Here is a 16,193-nt window from a genome sequence, read left to right on the forward strand (position 1 = left end):
TGCCCCCTCTGTGACTTGTGACGCTCTTTGCTGTCTGTGACAGTAGACAATCTTTGCTCTCTGTTCTGTAGCTCTCCCACGGTGACAAACTCACCTGTTTTGGAGGTGGGCGGGTCGAACGGGGGATCCAGCAACAAAATAACCAATCATGGATTTGTGAAGACACTTGTTCCTGTTTTAAAGTTCTGTTTGGCCGTAGCCGTAGGTCACATTCGAGTCACTCCTGCCTTACCTTCCTACTCCTGTCCATGTTCTAAACATTAGAAACCAAATATAGCAGTAGCACTGAGCAAATCTTCAAATGTGACTGAAGTGTGTTAAATGAACATTAACGGTTCTTTGTCTTGAGTTCAGAACATCAGTGACAACTCCAGCTCAGTTTGCTAATCCTCAGCACTGAATGTTGATGATTGAGAAGTGTGTGTGTGTGTGTGTGTGTGTGTGTGTGTTGGGGGTTCCCAGTGTGAAAGAAACGTGTATTTTAATTGCTTTTATTCATGACTTTACTTGTGCAATATTTTTCTATACGCCTGCATTGCATGTGCATTACAAAAGTATATTCTATTTTAATAGGACCCCTCTCCTTAAATGGTTTTATCTGACAACATTCCGTTGTGTGGGTGATAACGTGAGGCTGGTGTGGTGTATGTTTCGTCCTTTTCTCCTCGTTAATGTGTGTTTGTAGCAGGACAGTGTCACTTTCTCTCTGGGCATTAACAGAGATTTGCAAAACACCCATTTACTGAAATGAGCTACTACGATGACAGTTGTACAAATGTGTGTACAGTTGTGTTAGTGTGCCTAAATGTATCGTCAACTCTATTTTCTTATTTTCCTTTAATCTCAAAAAAATAAGATGTCACAAAATTTTATGCGACTGAAATGACTTGTGTGTTTTTGCCTCATGCTTCTGATTCTGAGCAGCAGTATCACACTAATAAAGTTACTAGTGAGCCGCTGTGTGGCTACATCTGGCAAATACCTGAATGGAATGAATAAGTAAATCTGCCTTCAAGTGAAGAGAATACTTTGACTTAATGTGGAGTTTTCAAAGTCAAATACATGAAATAATGAGCATGACCTGATTTAGGATTTAACAGCTGAGTTGGAATTTTTTATACAGAACAGTTATAAATCTGTAGACCTACAGGTGTAAATACATTTATGTACTGTGTATTCAATTTACCTTCATTTAACCCTTGAGCCGCCACCCGAACCATCCATGAGCTATGACCATGTTGTGGCCTCATGCCACTGGAAGGGTCGCCCAAGGCAAACAGGTCCCAGGTGATGGGTCTGACCAAGATCAGACCTTTATGACCCGAGGAAAAAAAGGCCAGATACAGTTTGTGACCCCCGAGCTGGGGTGGGCTTATGCCAGCTTAGCCAGGAGTTCACCCCAATGAACGAGAGGGTCACCTTCGGGTTGTGTCGGCTTCTGGGCTGAACAACGGTGTAGGACCTGGAGCCGCTGGGAGGGGCCCTGAGCAGTGCACGGGCCAGGGTCTCCGTTATTCTACTTCGAGCCTTCGACGCACGTGGGCAACGACAGTGACACCCGGAGAGGGTGATTTTGAAAAACTGCCCTCACAATCTGAACCCGAGCGGTGTTCAGTTTTGGGATTTCTGTGCTAGAGGCGGTTTGTCCATAACGAACACCGTGTAAAGCACAGTTCATACAAATGTCACTCATAAAAACACGATACAATTACAATAAAATGTAAATCACATGACAAAAAATAAATGAAAAATACCAACGTAGGAGACTGTTCCAGAATTTGCCTCCATAAAACTGGAACGCTGACTCCCCAAGTTTAGTCCTGCCTCTGGCACCAGCAGAAGGCCATTTTCTGAGATTCTCAGAGATCAAGATGGTTCTTATGACATGAACATGTCTGATTTTCTTTGGTGCTAGGCCATGGAGAGACTTGTACACAAGCAGAGCTGCTTTAAAGTCTCTTCTCTGAGCCACAGGGGGCAGTGCAGAGACCTGAGAACAGGACTAATGTGATGGTACTTCCTGGTTCTAGTCAGGACTAATGTGATGGTACTTCCTGGTTCTAGTCAGGACTAATGTGATGGTACTTCCTGGTTCTAGTCAGGACTAATGTGATGGTACTTCCTGGTTCTAGTCAGGACCAATGTGATGGTACTTCCTGGTTCTAGTCAGGACTAATGTGATGGTACTTCCTGGTTCTAGTCAGGACTAATGTGATGGTACTTCCTGGTTCTAGTCAGGACTAATGTGATGGTACTTCCTGGTTCTAGTCAGGACTAATGTGATGGTACTTCCTGGTTCTAGTCAGGACTAATGTGATGGTACTTCCTGGTTCTAGTCAGGACCAATGTGATGGTACTTCCTGGTTCTAGTCAGGACTAATGTGATGGTACTTCCTGGTTCTGGTCAGGACTAATGTGATGGTACTTCCTGGTTCTAGTCAGGACTAATGTGATGGTACTTCCTGGTTCTAGTCAGGACCCGAGCAGCAGCGTTCTGGATGTACTGCAGCTGTTTTACAGCTCGTTTGGAGAGACCAGTGAGCGGCCGTTACAGTCTAATCTACTGGAGACAAATGCGTGGAGTCTCCAAGTCTGGTTTAGAAGTTTTTCAGATGAAAAATGCTACTGATGTTATTGAATTGAGCTATTGAAATTCAGGTCCATTATTAGTCCTAAATTTCTTTCTTTGTTTACAGATTTTAGACACACTTTCTCTTTGTTTCTTTGGGCCAAAGACGATGACAGGGAACAAGTTGCTGACTAATCCTGGCAGATCCTCTGGTCAGTCCACCTCCAAAGTTCAGTCAAAGGGCCAATGAGGGCCAGAGTATTGGGAAATTCTTTTTCCCACAATGCCAAAAAAATGCAATGAACCCAAAACCCAATCAAACAAAAAATAAATCAAATTGAGGGAAAACCATTCCTGTTGAAGGGCCCTCCAGGGACAGGCCCCTCCAGGGACAGGGCCCTCCAGGGACAGGGTCGCCCATTTTAACTTGACCTGAGTTTAACTATTTCTTACAGTTGACAATTTAGCTAAAAACTATAATATGACAAAGTTTTGCAATCTCTATGATCAATTCAGTGGAGCATAACCTGTACACTGAATACAAAAATGTAACGCTCTTTTTTTTCATGAGCTGAAATATATGAATATTTATAAATATTTATACATATGTATAAATATATATATATATATTTATACATATGTATAAATATATATATATATTCATACATATGTATAAATATATATATATATATATATTTGTTTATATATATATATATAAATATTATATATATGTATATATGTATATATATGTATATATATATATATAAAATATATATATATACATACACTAAATAGTTTATATACACTTGTCTAAAAAAGTGAGTACAAATTTGCCAAGATGATCCATCCCACCTCAAAGGTGTGGCATATCAAGCTTCTGATCAGACAGTATTGCACAGGAGCCTTAGGCCACTTCGAAATGTTCAGTTTTGCTTTAGTAGGGGGTCAGGGTCAGTATCTGGGTCAGTATCTGGTGTAACCACTATTTGCCTCACAGTGTAGCATTTAAATGTGTATTTGTGTAGGATTATTGAAAATGTAGTCTCGAATATAGGCACTTGCTTTTGTCATTTCCATCACAGTTTGTAGCCCCTAGAATCCAGGAATACTGAGGAATAAACAGCTCCAGACACGTGGACCTAGAGCAACAATCGACATTTTGACCGCGAGAGCTGAAAAACCACCGTCTTTATACTTTTATATACACACAATCTCAGAACTTTTTTCTTTATTTTTGTTTTCACTAATTATTATTTTCTTTAAACACACGGCAACAAAACTGAAATAAAGAAACAGGGAAGTTTTTAAAAAATATATATATCCACATCCGCGCACGCTTTTTTGTTATCGCCTTCTTCCCGGCGACCAAAAGTATGTTCCATAGATCCATCCATTATGTTCATGGCGGGAGGTTTGAGACCTAAATACATCGCTGTCAAAAATAGTCTATCGCTTTGTGAATGTGTGTCCAGTAAAACACATGGTGATGATCTGTCTCCCGGCAACAGCATTCAGCCCCTCCCTGTGGATAAAGTGCACAACACGGGTCACGTTCTTCAGGTCCTCAGGTCTTCAGGTCCTCAGGTCCTCAGGTCTTCAGGTCCTCAGGTCTTCAGGTCCTCAGGTCTTCAGGTCCTCAGGTCTTCAGGTCCTCAGGTCCTCAGGTCCTCAGGTCTTCAGGTCCTCAGGTCCTCAGGTCTTCAGGTCCTCAGGTCCTCAGGTCCTCAGGTCTTCCTCTGAGACTTTCCGACCGGATCCGTGAGCAGAACCAGGCCCCAGGCGGCGATACCTGCAGAGGAGAGCGAACATGAGGTTTGTTCTGGTCAGTAGAACTATTAGCACATTATAAGGCGCCAAATCCACAATTGCAATTAAACCATTTCAAACTTTGGCGTGTTCTCTTCACTTTTTGCCATTTCTCTCAGCATTTAAGAAATATGGAACATAATTAGGCTATTATACAACTACATTTAAATACTATGACAAAATGCTGGATCTAATCCTGCCTACGCTTCATCTGAAACTAAAGGTCTTTCTAACCTTAGCCCTGGCTGCAGCGCCCTCAAAATATTCTTGTAGACGCCGGTTAACTTAACCTTAAACCCCCGTTTCTGTTTAAAAAGTGGCCTCCTTAACTCCTCTTCCAAACCAACTCTTGTCCCTGGTTACAATCTTCACCTCACGGTCTTCAAAAGAGAGGAGAGGACGGGAAGCTCTAGTTAGAAGAACTGTACATAAGAAAGGCACAAACTTGCTCTTTGACTCTCACCATCCACTACAGTTCAGCTGAAAAACTGTGATTTTCAATATGGGGGTCAAGTACTGCAGTATCGATATTATTGCAATAATTTGCTCCCACCCAAATAAGGACTTAAGTTATTACTATAAAAAAAATGTTGGCTTATGTAGGCAAAGTATTTAATTAACAATGTGGTAAGAGGTAGGCCTCTTCTATTATAATTATAATTGATTATTTTTACTGTGGACTGTGCAAGGTATAAACTGATCAGGGCAGAGGAAACAAGAAGAGATGATAATAGTAAAGTCCATTTTGTGCTGTATAAATGTACACATTTAGTGACACATCAGTGTTCATCGCTGTTTCTTTGCTCTTTACATTCTTCTTTACGACCCAATCTGAAAAATGTTACTCATATTCCCTGTGAAAAGATAATGTCCAGTCCCACTGACACTAGTCTGAAACTTGCTGTGCTCATTGTCAGATCGTTATGTAACAAATGTTTTTTTAAATGAATAATTAGGCCACATTAGACTCCACGTTAGCAGGAGGCTGGAGGTCTGCACGACCGGCACACTCTGGATCTTCTAATTACAAAACGGGTTCATATTTCTGTTCAGCCTCTGCAGCTGTTTGTTACGCAGCGAAAATGTGCAGACGAGTCAGATCTATGTTTCACTGTCGCAGGTGAATATGGACCAGTGGATTCACTCTGTCACTGCATCCAACAGATCAGTGTGTGGGCCGGCCTCCTGCTGGTGCCAGAGGGCAGAGGGCCTCCTGCTGGTGCCAGAGGGCCTCCTGCTGGTGCCAGAGGGCAGAGGGCCTCCTGCTGGTGCCAGAGGGCCTCCAGCTGGTGCCAGAGGGCAGAGGGCCTCCTGCTGGTGCCAGAGGGCCTCCTTCCTGCTGGTGCCAGAGGGCCTCCTTCCTGCTGGTGCCAGAGGGCCTCCTTCCTGCTGGTGCCAGAGGGCCTCCTTCCTGCTGGTGCCAGAGGGCCTCCTTCCTGCTGGTGCCAGAGGGCCTCCCTCCTGCTGGTGCCAGAGGGCCTCCTTCCTGCTGGTGCCAGAGGGCCTCCTGCTGGTGCCATAGGGCCTCCTGCTGGTGCCAGAGGGCCTCCTTCCTGCTGGTGCCAGAGGGCCGGCCTCCTGCTGGTGTCAGAGGGCCTCCTGCTGGTGCCAGAGGGCCTCCTTCCTGCTGGTGCCAGAGGGCCGGCCTCCTGCTGGTGTCAGAGGGCCTCCTGCTGGTGCCAGAGGGCCTCCTTCCTGCTGGTGCCAGAGGGCCGGCCTCCTGCTGGTGTCAGAGGGCCTCCTGCTGGTGCCAGAGGGCCGGCCTCCTGCTGGTGTCAGAGGGCATCCTGCTGGTGCCAGAGGGCCTCCTGCAGGGGCCAGAGGGCCTTCTGCTGGTGCCAGAGGGCCTCCTGCTGGTGCCAGAGGGCCGGCCTCCTGCTGGTGCCAGAGGGCCTCCTGCTGGTGCCAGAGTCAGTGTGTGGAGGCAAAACAACTTTCTCCAGCTGAACTCAGACAAGACTGAAATCATCGTCTTTGTCTCAGAAACAAAGACAAAGTGTCAGCGTCGTCTCCAGAGTCTCGCTCTAAAACCTACAAACCAAGTGATAAATCTGGAGGTAAAAATGGACTCAGACTTGAACTTTAACACATCAAATCAATAACATCAGCAGCTTTTTACCATCTAAAAACATTGCCAAAAACAAAACTATAGTGTCTAAACCAGACTTTGAGAGACGTATCCATGTGTTTGTCTCCAGCAGGATGGACTGTGCTGTCCAGACGCCACGCTCGGTCCTGACTGGAACCAGAAAGAACCATCACGTTCATCCTGAGCTCAGGTCTAGTGTTCCTGTGACAATTACATGTACATTTAGATTCAACATTTAGATTTAAGGGTGGATGCAACATTCTGACATCATATGTAAATGTAGTCGTAGCCTAAATGTGTTTTATATTTCTTTAATGAATATTAGCTCAATAGCCGCTGTACTAAACACATTTTTAACCGGGACGCCAGGACGTTCATGGGGTTTCAAATAAAACATAATCATATATAAATGAGAACATTAGTCCTGTAGAACATGAGCTCGTGACTCACTGGCAGCGAAGGTGATCTGAGCCACGGTCCCCATGGACGTGGGCCCGCCTCTCCGCATCACTTTCCGGGCTTCGTTGAACACGTAGGCCCCGGAGAGAAGCAGCGCGCCCCCGGAGAGAATACGGCAGCTCCAGCAGCCTCCGAGGAGCTGCCCGGGAGCGGGAGCGGCGCTGGGGGCTGTGGGCCCCGGGGCTTCAGCCTCCGACATGATGACCAGAGATGACCAGAGATGACCAGAGATGACCAGAGATGACCAGAGATGACCAGAGATGACCAGAGATGACCAGAGATGACCAGAGATGACCTATGAAACCGGCGATTCGACCCTGAGCTCTGACGCGCATGCGCGTTGTAACACTTCTTCTTCTTCTTGTGTTGTTTGGCAGGGTCGGTATTTCCGTCTCCTACTGTGCTGGAGGTCAGCACTAGATCATACACTCATAACGTCACTTCCGTGAGTTATGACGCCCGGCGGAGACAATCAGAGGTGCTCAAAGTTCAAGTAGCCGCGGTGTGTGACCAGGGCCGGCCCAAGCCTTCAGGGGGCCCTAAGCGAAAACATATTTGGGGGCCCCTCACCACGTCATCAGAATCAGTTTTATTGCCATTCTCAGTAAACAATTCACATATGGGAACTTTCTTCAACGCAAACAAAGCACCAAAACTCCAGGGCATCTGTTTGCCAGTTAGTTTATGCTCAACACCTCACAAGCTCAAATATTGATAACTTAAATCCCACAATGCAACTTGGTATCCCGCTGACATCACCTCTACTCCCTGTACAAATAACACACGTCCCACATATGTTTTTGGGCGTATTTGTGAGCGTTAAGGGTCGACAGCCACATTAGCAGTTTAAATTAATGAACAGGGGGGGTCTGGGGGCCCTCCCCCAGAAATTTTCAGACCTTTTTTGGGTCTTCTGCTGCATTTTAATGTGGTCCAGCCGGCTAAAGTAAGAGTAAAATGTTGAGGTTGTAATGCTATAAAATGATGATGTGATGAAACTGTGCCAGGAGAAAATGACTAAAGCCAGTTATTAATACATTAGTGTACTTAATTACTCAATACAATATTGGCTATGAAAAATAATTATGATCAAATTGATTCATTTTAACTGAAAATGTAAAAGTAATAGTTATCCTTACTAATTTATCTTTTACAGCTCCCAACTGTTCCTTCTTGCCAAAGTGACAAAAGAAGTTATATTAAATTAAAAAAAAATAGCATAAGCATTGCTTGATTAACAATTAACACTGATAAAACAGTGCAAACATGTTATTCCCAGAGAATGAACAGAAGGAGAAGTGAAGGTCCAAACCTAGCTATTGTGAAGCGACAGCGTTTCTGAAACTTTGCCACTTTTGTATAGAAATATATAGTATTATTCTATAACAGACGTAATTATAATATGTCTGGTTATTTTTCACTATCAATTTATTATAATTTATAACAAATAGTCTAATGATGCTTTTTAAATAAATTGAAATGTTTTATTGCTCTATTAAAAGTGAATTAGAATATAAATGTTTGTTCTGATCTGAACATCACACACTGGACATGAAACAATGCTGCGATGTGATTGGCTGATGGACCTTACGTGCATAAACCTTTACGTTCCTCTCATTGCACGTTAAGAAGTCAAAGTAAAACAGACATCACGAGTCACGATTGATCTCACACATGGAGATGTGAGAGAGAGGGACGCAAACTCAAACCGCTCATCTCTAACTGAGGCTGCACAGGGGCCCGGGACAGGGGCCCGGGACAGGGCCGCACACTGTTCACTCCAAAGTTTCACGTCAGAGGTTCTGGACGAGACGGCGCTCGTCCGGACCGGATCTCCGCCTCTTCGTGACCCGGGCCATAGACGCCCCTCCCCGGCCTCACCTGCAGCTGACACTACGGGGCTGGTGTAAATGTTAAGCTCATTATCTTTCATTCAGACACATTATTATGCGCGGGGCAGAGCTCTCGTCGCCTCCAGCCTGAGCGAACTAACGTGACAGAATCGTGTTGTTTCAAACAGCAGCATTAACCGTCTCTTTGTAAGAGAAGTTCAAAACCTGAGAGTGTTGTTGAGTTTGCAGTTTCTTTACATCGTCAAGAAGTTTCTTCTTTTGTTTTTCGGCACCAGGAGATATATTCCTCTGGACATGAGGACCACGCAGGGACCACGTTCTGTTGTGTTTATGTTTTGCTCTCGAGCTCCTCGCGCACAATGAAGTTGACCAATCAGCGCAGGTTTGGTGTCTTGGTTGCCAGATTGTCATTACAAATAAATGCGGTTTGTGCGTTATATGTTACCGCTGTGTGCGCTGCCGCGCCAGCAGCGCTGCTACACTAGTGGCGCACGCTGCGCTTGCACTTCGCATAAGACGGGTTGCCAGATTGGGGGCCCTATTAACGCCTCGGGGCCCTACGCGGCTGCTTAGTTCACTTATAGGCTGGGCCGGCCCTGTGTGTGACCTAGCGAAGTCGATGTCGGACACTGTAATATTTTCTGGTCCCCTGCCCAATCGGATCAATTTGAATTGTACAGCCGTCTCTCAGCATTCAACAACTGGTTATCCAGATGGTGCCCTCAAAACAACGTTGTCTTTATTGATAACTGGAGTGCGTTTTGGGGAAAGCCCGGGCTCATACGCAGGGATGGCATCCATCCGACTTCGGAGGGTACATCCCTATTAGTTCGGAATTTGACCGATAGTCTTAGTCGTGTTAAGTGACCATCTAGGGATGAGCCCCAGGTGCAGAGCAGCAGTTCAAGACGCTCCTCTGTCGCTGAACTCTCGCCCGTTCTGTTACATGTGAAGTGTTCAGATTCAAGACAGATAGAGACTGTGTGTGTCCCTCGTGTCTCTCGTGTCCCTCGTACAAATAATGCCAAAAAGTCACATCTCAGAAAAAATATTTCAGGCGTCAGACCAAATAACTTAAGGAAAATAACAATCACAAATGACACAAATACACAAATGAATAAACACGTAAAATGTGGACTGCTAAACATTAGAGCAATTTCCTCCAAATCGCTCTTAGTTAATGAATTAATTAGTGACTATAACATAGATCTTCTAGCTCTAACTGAAACGTGGCTTCAACAAGACGACTACGTCAGACTAAATGAGTCCACCCCACCCAGCCATGTTAACTTTCAGACTGCCAGGAGCACAGGCCGAGGTGGTGGTGTGGCAGTGATCTCACACTCAAGCGACTCATGAGCCCTAAAACTAACAACGCATTTCACTCATTTGAAAGCCTTATGCTGTCAATCACATGTCCAAATATGAAAAACCAAAAAGGAGTTTTGTTCATAGTTATCTACCGACCTCCTGGTCCCTACTCAGAGTTTTTAACAGAGTTTTCTGACTTTATATCAAACTTAGTGTTAGCCTGGGATAAAATAGTTATAGTTGGAGACTTTAATATCCACGTGAACATGAGTGATGACGCTCTCAGTAATGCCTTCAGCGCCTTGTTAGACAGCATTGGTTTCACTCAGAATGTAAATAAAGCGACTCACACTCATAAGAACACTCTGGATCTTGTCCTAACGTATGGAACAGAGATTAGTGACCTCATTGTCCTCCCTCAAAACCCTATATTGTCAGATCATTTCCTAATTACCTTTCAGTTTATTCTTAAAGATCATCCAGTCCCACAAAATAAAGTTACAATGAAAAGGACAAAATCTGAAAAATCTATCTCAAAATTCAAAGAAATAATAGAGCCAATATTCAGTGACATGTCATGTGATCCTGCTGAGAACAGTTTTAGTCCCAGTTTAAGTGATCAATGTGTCGACTTGACCATGAATTCTCTGTGTTGGGTTCATTGCAGCGTTTCGCTCAGCTTGTGCACTCTCTCCCGTGCCATCTGACTGTGACATCTTTGCAGAATACTCAGTCTTGGTACACCAGGTATATAATGCAGGACAGAAGACTCGTGTGTCGTTTTATCGGTAGCCGCACTGTTCACTGCTCCGGTCCCGTGAGTCAAGTGAACAGGAGGTTCCGCCTTTTTTAATTGAACAGAGCGTATCCCTACGCCGAACAATATAGTGCTAACATGTAGTGGAACACATCGCTCTCTAACACCCCCACTCGATGGTGCCACTCACATTTCAATAAGCATTAGTTACCAAACATATAATCACAAAACTTTTCAATTTTGACCCTTGTGGCAGATTTTGTGAACACATCTGCGACCATGTTCTCAGTAGGACAGTACACAAGGAGTATTTTACCCTGCAACACATTAGACCTGATAAAGTGGTATTTAATGTCTACATGTTTGCTCCGCTGGCGGTTTACAGGATTCCTCGCAAGACGTATAGTCCCTTGGTTGTCCTCAAAGACCTTTGTTGTTGGTTCAAAGTTAGGGTCCATGTCCGTCAAAAGTTGTGTGAGGTAAAGTGCTTCTTGAATAGTAGCGGCTAGCGCCACATATTCTGCTTCACACGTTGATAGTGCAACAGTTTGCTGTTTCTTTGTTTTCCACGAAACAATCGCACCGTTCTGGCTTAGACTGTAGCAGTAGCCTGTAATGCTCTTTCTGTCCTCTGGGTCGTTGGCCCAGTCTGCATCAGAATATCCCATTAGTTGAAGTTTAGTGTCACATTTGTGGTAACACAACTTATAGTCCTTTGTCCCTTGTAGGTACCTGTACACATGCTTTAAAGCTGTCATGTGTTTCTCTCTGGGATCTGACAGACATTGTGACAATCTGCTCACTATCCAACTCACATCAGGCCTAGTACAAGTCATGATATAGATGAGGCTGCCCAACATCCCCCTGTATTTTCTTTGATCAGTTTGATCCCCGTCTGGAGTCAAATCACACTTTATTTCACTAGGAGTTGCTCTGGATTTGCAATCAGACATTCCAAATCTTTCCAAAATTTTGGCAATGTATCTGGTCTGGTTCATTGTGATAGAACCCTCTTTTTGTGTGAAATCAATCCCTAAGAAAAGAGTAAGTTGTCCGAGGTCTTTCATTTTAAATGTACTTTTTAGTTCCTCTTTGACCTCCTTTAAACACTTTTCATTGGTTGCAGCCACAACAATATCATCAACCCATACTAACAAAATTACATTTTCATTTTCAGACAGTTTTGTGTAAATACAGTGGTCTGCCTGACTTTGCACAAAATTCTTCTCAAGCAAGAAATTGTGGAGCATAATGTTCCAATTTCTGCCCGACTGTTTAAGCCCATAGATTGATTTATGCAATTTACACACCAGTTGTGCACCATTTTTTGGTTTAGCCTGAAAACCTTCTGGTTGTTCCATGTATATTTCGCAGTCAATAGGTGCATGCAAGTAAGCTGCTTTAACATCCATTTGATGTAATTTCAAATCATGCTGTGCTGCCAGCTGCATCAGCACACGTAAGGAAGTCAAATTAGCAGTCGGTGAGAATGTCTCAGAATAGTCCAGTCCCTCCACCTGACTGTATCCTTTTGCCACATATCTGGCCTTGTATGTTTCATTTCCCCGGTCATCTTCTTTGAGCGCATAAACCCACCTTCCCCCCACTGTCTGTCTACCCTCTGGTAACGGTACAAGTGAGAAGGTGTCATTTTCTTTAAACGTCTCCATTTCATCTCTCATTGCCTTTTTCCAGTTGTCAGCCATTGGTGATGCCAGAGCCTCTTTAAAGGTTTGTGGCAGCCCAACTGTAGCTCTGTAACAGTAGTCGATAGTTAACTCACTGCTCTGCACTGTACATTCATAGTCATCCAAATACTTTGGTTTCTTTCTAATTCTACCTATAAGTGGCGTCTGTGTATCAGTCTTTGCGTCACTGTCTGGGTTAGAAACCTGCTCGTTTGTTTCTTCCCAGTCAGTCTGTGGTAGAGTCACTTCAGTTGGTGCCGTTACCCACTCAACGTAGTGGTCCTCTGCTTGGTCCATGTCAGTCTGTGTCTGCCTCTCAGTCACTTCTTTTGTTATGAAGTGGACCAATCTGTGTTTTTGAACTTTGTTCGTCTCTGGAAAATAAATCAGATAAGCTGGTGAATGACGGTCAAAACTCACAAAAATTCCCTTTTTGCCTTTTGGATCTAGCTTTTTCCGGTTTTGTTCATACACCACACAATCTGAACCAAACTTTTTCATTTTTGACAAATCTGGTCTTTTGCCAGTGAAAAGGTAATAAGGTGTCTCTCCTGTTCTCTTACAGTAACACCTGTTTCTTATGATGGCTGCAGTTCTAGCCGCATAGGGCCATAGCTCTTTTGGTAGTCCTGACTCTATCAACATGCAGCGCACCATTTCAAACAGTGTACGCCAGTTCCGCTCTGCAGTCCCATTCTGATGGGGAGAGTAGGGTGCTGACCTCTCATGCTTAATAGTATTGTCCAACAGTAGTGACTGATACTCCTCAGCAACAAACTCTGTCCCATTGTCGGATCTCAGGCGTTTCACTTTACCGTAAGGTGCTGTGTCGGCCAAGAACTGTTTTGTAGCTTCTACTGCCTTGTTTTTGTTTTTAAGGAAATACACATAGATTGCACCAGAAAAATCATCAGTGAAAGTGATCGCATATTTGTACCCTTCAGGTGACTCTGGGGCAATAGGCCCACCAAGGTCTGTATGTATGAGCTCTAAAGGGGCTTTGGCTCTTACATCTGCCTCTCTGTTTCTGCTCTGGATGAATTTTCCCTGAAGACATGTTTCACACTGATTTGGTTTGCACTTTCCATCTTTGATTTTCATGCCATCTACAACCGTTTCAAGTTTTAATATGTCACCATAGTTGCAATGACCCATTATCTCATGCCAAGTTTTCAGATCAAAACATGCATTACAAGAATCATTACAGCTCTCTTCCACAACGTCCAAATAGTATAGTCTGTCTTTTACCTTCATGTCACATGTGGTACCATCAGGAAGGATCATTTTGTTATTGTTCATCTCAAAGTTGAACTTAGCTCCTTTTGAAGCTGCTGCCTCCACAGAAAGGATGTTCTGTGGGTATCCAGGGATCAAAAGGGCGTTGGTAAGCTTGACACTGACCACTCCGCCGCTGCTGTCAGCAAGTTTGATCTGGGCGTCGCCTTTCTTCAGCACGCTGCCAGTGATCCGCGATCCATCTGCCAGCTGCATGACGTGGTTCTTTGGCCAGAACGTCTCGTCGAATCTGGTGAAAGCTCCTTCGTTGGTGATGATGTGGGCAGAGGCACCGCTGTCCACAAGTAGTCCCTCCGGCTGGGCGTTGTGAGGTTGCCATTCCGTCGCCTTGAGTAAGAAGGTTTCCTCCTCTGTTCTCTGGTTGTCTCTAGTGCGAGAACTGTACTGCCCAGTGTCTTTTATGGCGGCCACCTTGCTGTTTGGTGTAGCAGGAGCCCTGAAGTCACGTTGTGCTTTCTTCTCTTTGTATCTACAGTCTCTTGCTTTGTGCCCAACTTTATCACAAATAAAGCATTCCCCTTTGAAGTATTTCTTCTCCTTGTAGTCTTTAAACTTTGGTTTGACAGCTCTGTAGTTTGCGGTCATTACCTCGTCGGCCCGTGGTCTGCTGCGGTAGCGTAGCGAGCACTCGAAGCTCCTCAGCCTGGCTTTGAACTCGTTGAAGGTTAAAACTTCTCTTGTCTGAGTGACATGCACAGAAAATGGATTGTATTCGTCTGTGAGTCCTTTTAACACCATAGATACCAAGAGTGCATCACTGAGGGTCTCTTTAGCTCTGTTTAGTGCGGCCACTATCTTCTCAACACGTGCTAGATAGTCCGCTAGCTCTTCCCCATTAGCCATTAGCACATTGGTTAGCTCCGTGTAAAGCCCCACGATCCGCGGCTTTTCTTCAGACTCAAAATGGCGCCTCAGTATTTCCAAACTTTTCTTTCCATCGTCTGGCGCCTCATATAGGATTAGCAAAAGTGTCTTATCATCCAAACATCCACACATTTCTGCATATGCTAGTTCATTTTTCCTACCGGCCTCCACCGCCTCTTGTGGGTTAGCCGCTGCAGCTTCCTGACCTCCGAGGATAGCGTCTTTTAGGCCAATTGTTTTCAAGTACGCTAAAAATCTTGCCTCCCAGATGTGATAGCGGGCTTCGTCTCCGTCGAACCTCGGCGGTAGTCCGCGTCCGTGCATTGCTGTACCTGGGGTTTGCCTGGGCCCATAACCTGTTGGGTTCATTGCAGCGTTTCGCTCAGCTTGTGCACTCTCTCCCCTGCCATCTGACTGTGACATCTTTGCAGAATACTCAGTCTTGGTACACCAGGTATATAATGCAGGACAGAAGACTCGTGTGTCGTTTTATCGGTAGCCGCACTGTTCACTGCTCCGGTCCCGTGAGTCAAGTGAACAGGAGGTTCCGCCTTTTTTAATTGAACAGAGCGTATCCCTACGCCGAACAATATAGTGCTAACATGTAGTGGAACACATCGCTCTCTAACACTCTGAAGTCTGCTCTTGACGTTGTCGCGCCGTTAAAACAGAAGGTCATTAGGCCAAAGCGCGCCTCCCCATGGTACAACCAAGAACTGCGTTCACATAAACAAAGAGTTAGAAAGTTAGAGGGATTATTTCGTCGCTCTCACACCGAAGAATCCCTAAAAGCATGGAAAAGTTGCCTGCTGTCCTATAAGCAGGCTCTGCGTAAGGCCCAAACCAGATATTATTCAAATCTAATAGAAGTCAACAAAAGTAACACTAATTCCTTTTCAGCACTGTAGCTAGGCTAACAAACTGTCACAGCGCAGTAGAGCCCCCAATCCCAGCTACACTTAGCTCTGATGATTTCCTCCTATTTTTTAACAATAAAATAAAAACAATCAGAGATAAATTAGATGAAATTACCCCGGCTATTAGCCCTGAACTAGCCCAAGCTGTAAATCTAACGTCCCATATAAATCCACCTGTAAACCTAGAAAGGTTCACAGCTGTTGATCAAGCAGAGATAACTTCAGCCATTATGTCCTCTAAAAGCTCAACTTGTGTCCTAGACCCCATTCCAAGCAGACTCCTCAAAGACATTCTCCCCCTAATTATAGACCCTATTCTTAATATAATAAATACTTCACTCGAAAATGGCTATGTTCCACAGTCCTTCAAACATGCAGTCATTAAACCTCTTCTGAAAAAGCCTAATCTAGATCCCGACCTATTGGTAAACTACAGACCTATTTCAAATCTTCCCTTCGTCACTAAAATCCTTGAAAAAGTTGTAGTAAAACAGCTTTGTCGCCACCTGCAGGACAATAACTTATTTGAAGTTTTCCAGTCAGGGTTCAGAGCCCACCACAGCACTGAAACTGCACTAGTTAAA

At 44.5% G+C, this 16,193-nt stretch overlaps 2 protein-coding genes across 3 annotated transcripts in view; one reads left to right on the forward strand and one right to left on the reverse strand.

Annotated features, from left to right (window-relative positions):
- The window catches only part of snx13 (sorting nexin 13), a 47,176-nt gene extending 46,197 nt beyond the window's left edge, over positions 1 to 979 (forward strand). For both annotated transcript variants that reach the window (XM_072447316.1, XM_072447318.1), the window contains exon 25: positions 1 to 979. This exon is cut by the window's left edge and continues 278 nt beyond it. The gene's annotated coding sequence lies outside the window, so the exon portion shown is untranslated.
- A 2,850-nt stretch (positions 980 to 3,829) lies between these two features.
- On the reverse strand, positions 3,830 to 7,153 carry LOC140361373 (distal membrane-arm assembly complex protein 1-like). Its single transcript, XM_072447083.1, has 2 exons — positions 6,915 to 7,153; positions 3,830 to 4,358 (listed from the first exon to the last, which is right to left on the reverse strand). The coding sequence occupies exons 1-2, from the start codon at positions 7,120 to 7,122 to the stop codon at positions 4,294 to 4,296; spliced, it is 273 nt and encodes a 90-aa protein (XP_072303184.1). The 5' UTR covers positions 7,123 to 7,153; the 3' UTR covers positions 3,830 to 4,293.
- Positions 7,154 to 16,193: the final 9,040 nt, after the last annotated feature.

This window comes from Eucyclogobius newberryi, unplaced genomic scaffold, assembly GCF_026437365.1.
Source record: "Eucyclogobius newberryi isolate DKJ021-1_F unplaced genomic scaffold, fEucNew1.0.hap1 SCAF_16, whole genome shotgun sequence".
NCBI classification, from domain to species: Eukaryota; Metazoa; Chordata; class Actinopteri; order Gobiiformes; family Gobiidae; genus Eucyclogobius; species Eucyclogobius newberryi.

Bases quoted from the DNA above. Each gene is read 5' to 3' on its own strand.
- LOC140361373 (XM_072447083.1), bottom strand. From the start codon at position 7,122: ATGTCGGAGGCTGAAGCCCCGGGGCCCACAGCCCCCAGCGCCGCTCCC. The intron at 4,359-6,914 runs GTGAGTCACGAG...TCTCCTCTGCAG, and splicing joins TCAGATCACCTTCGCTGCCA to GTATCGCCGCCTGGGGCCTG.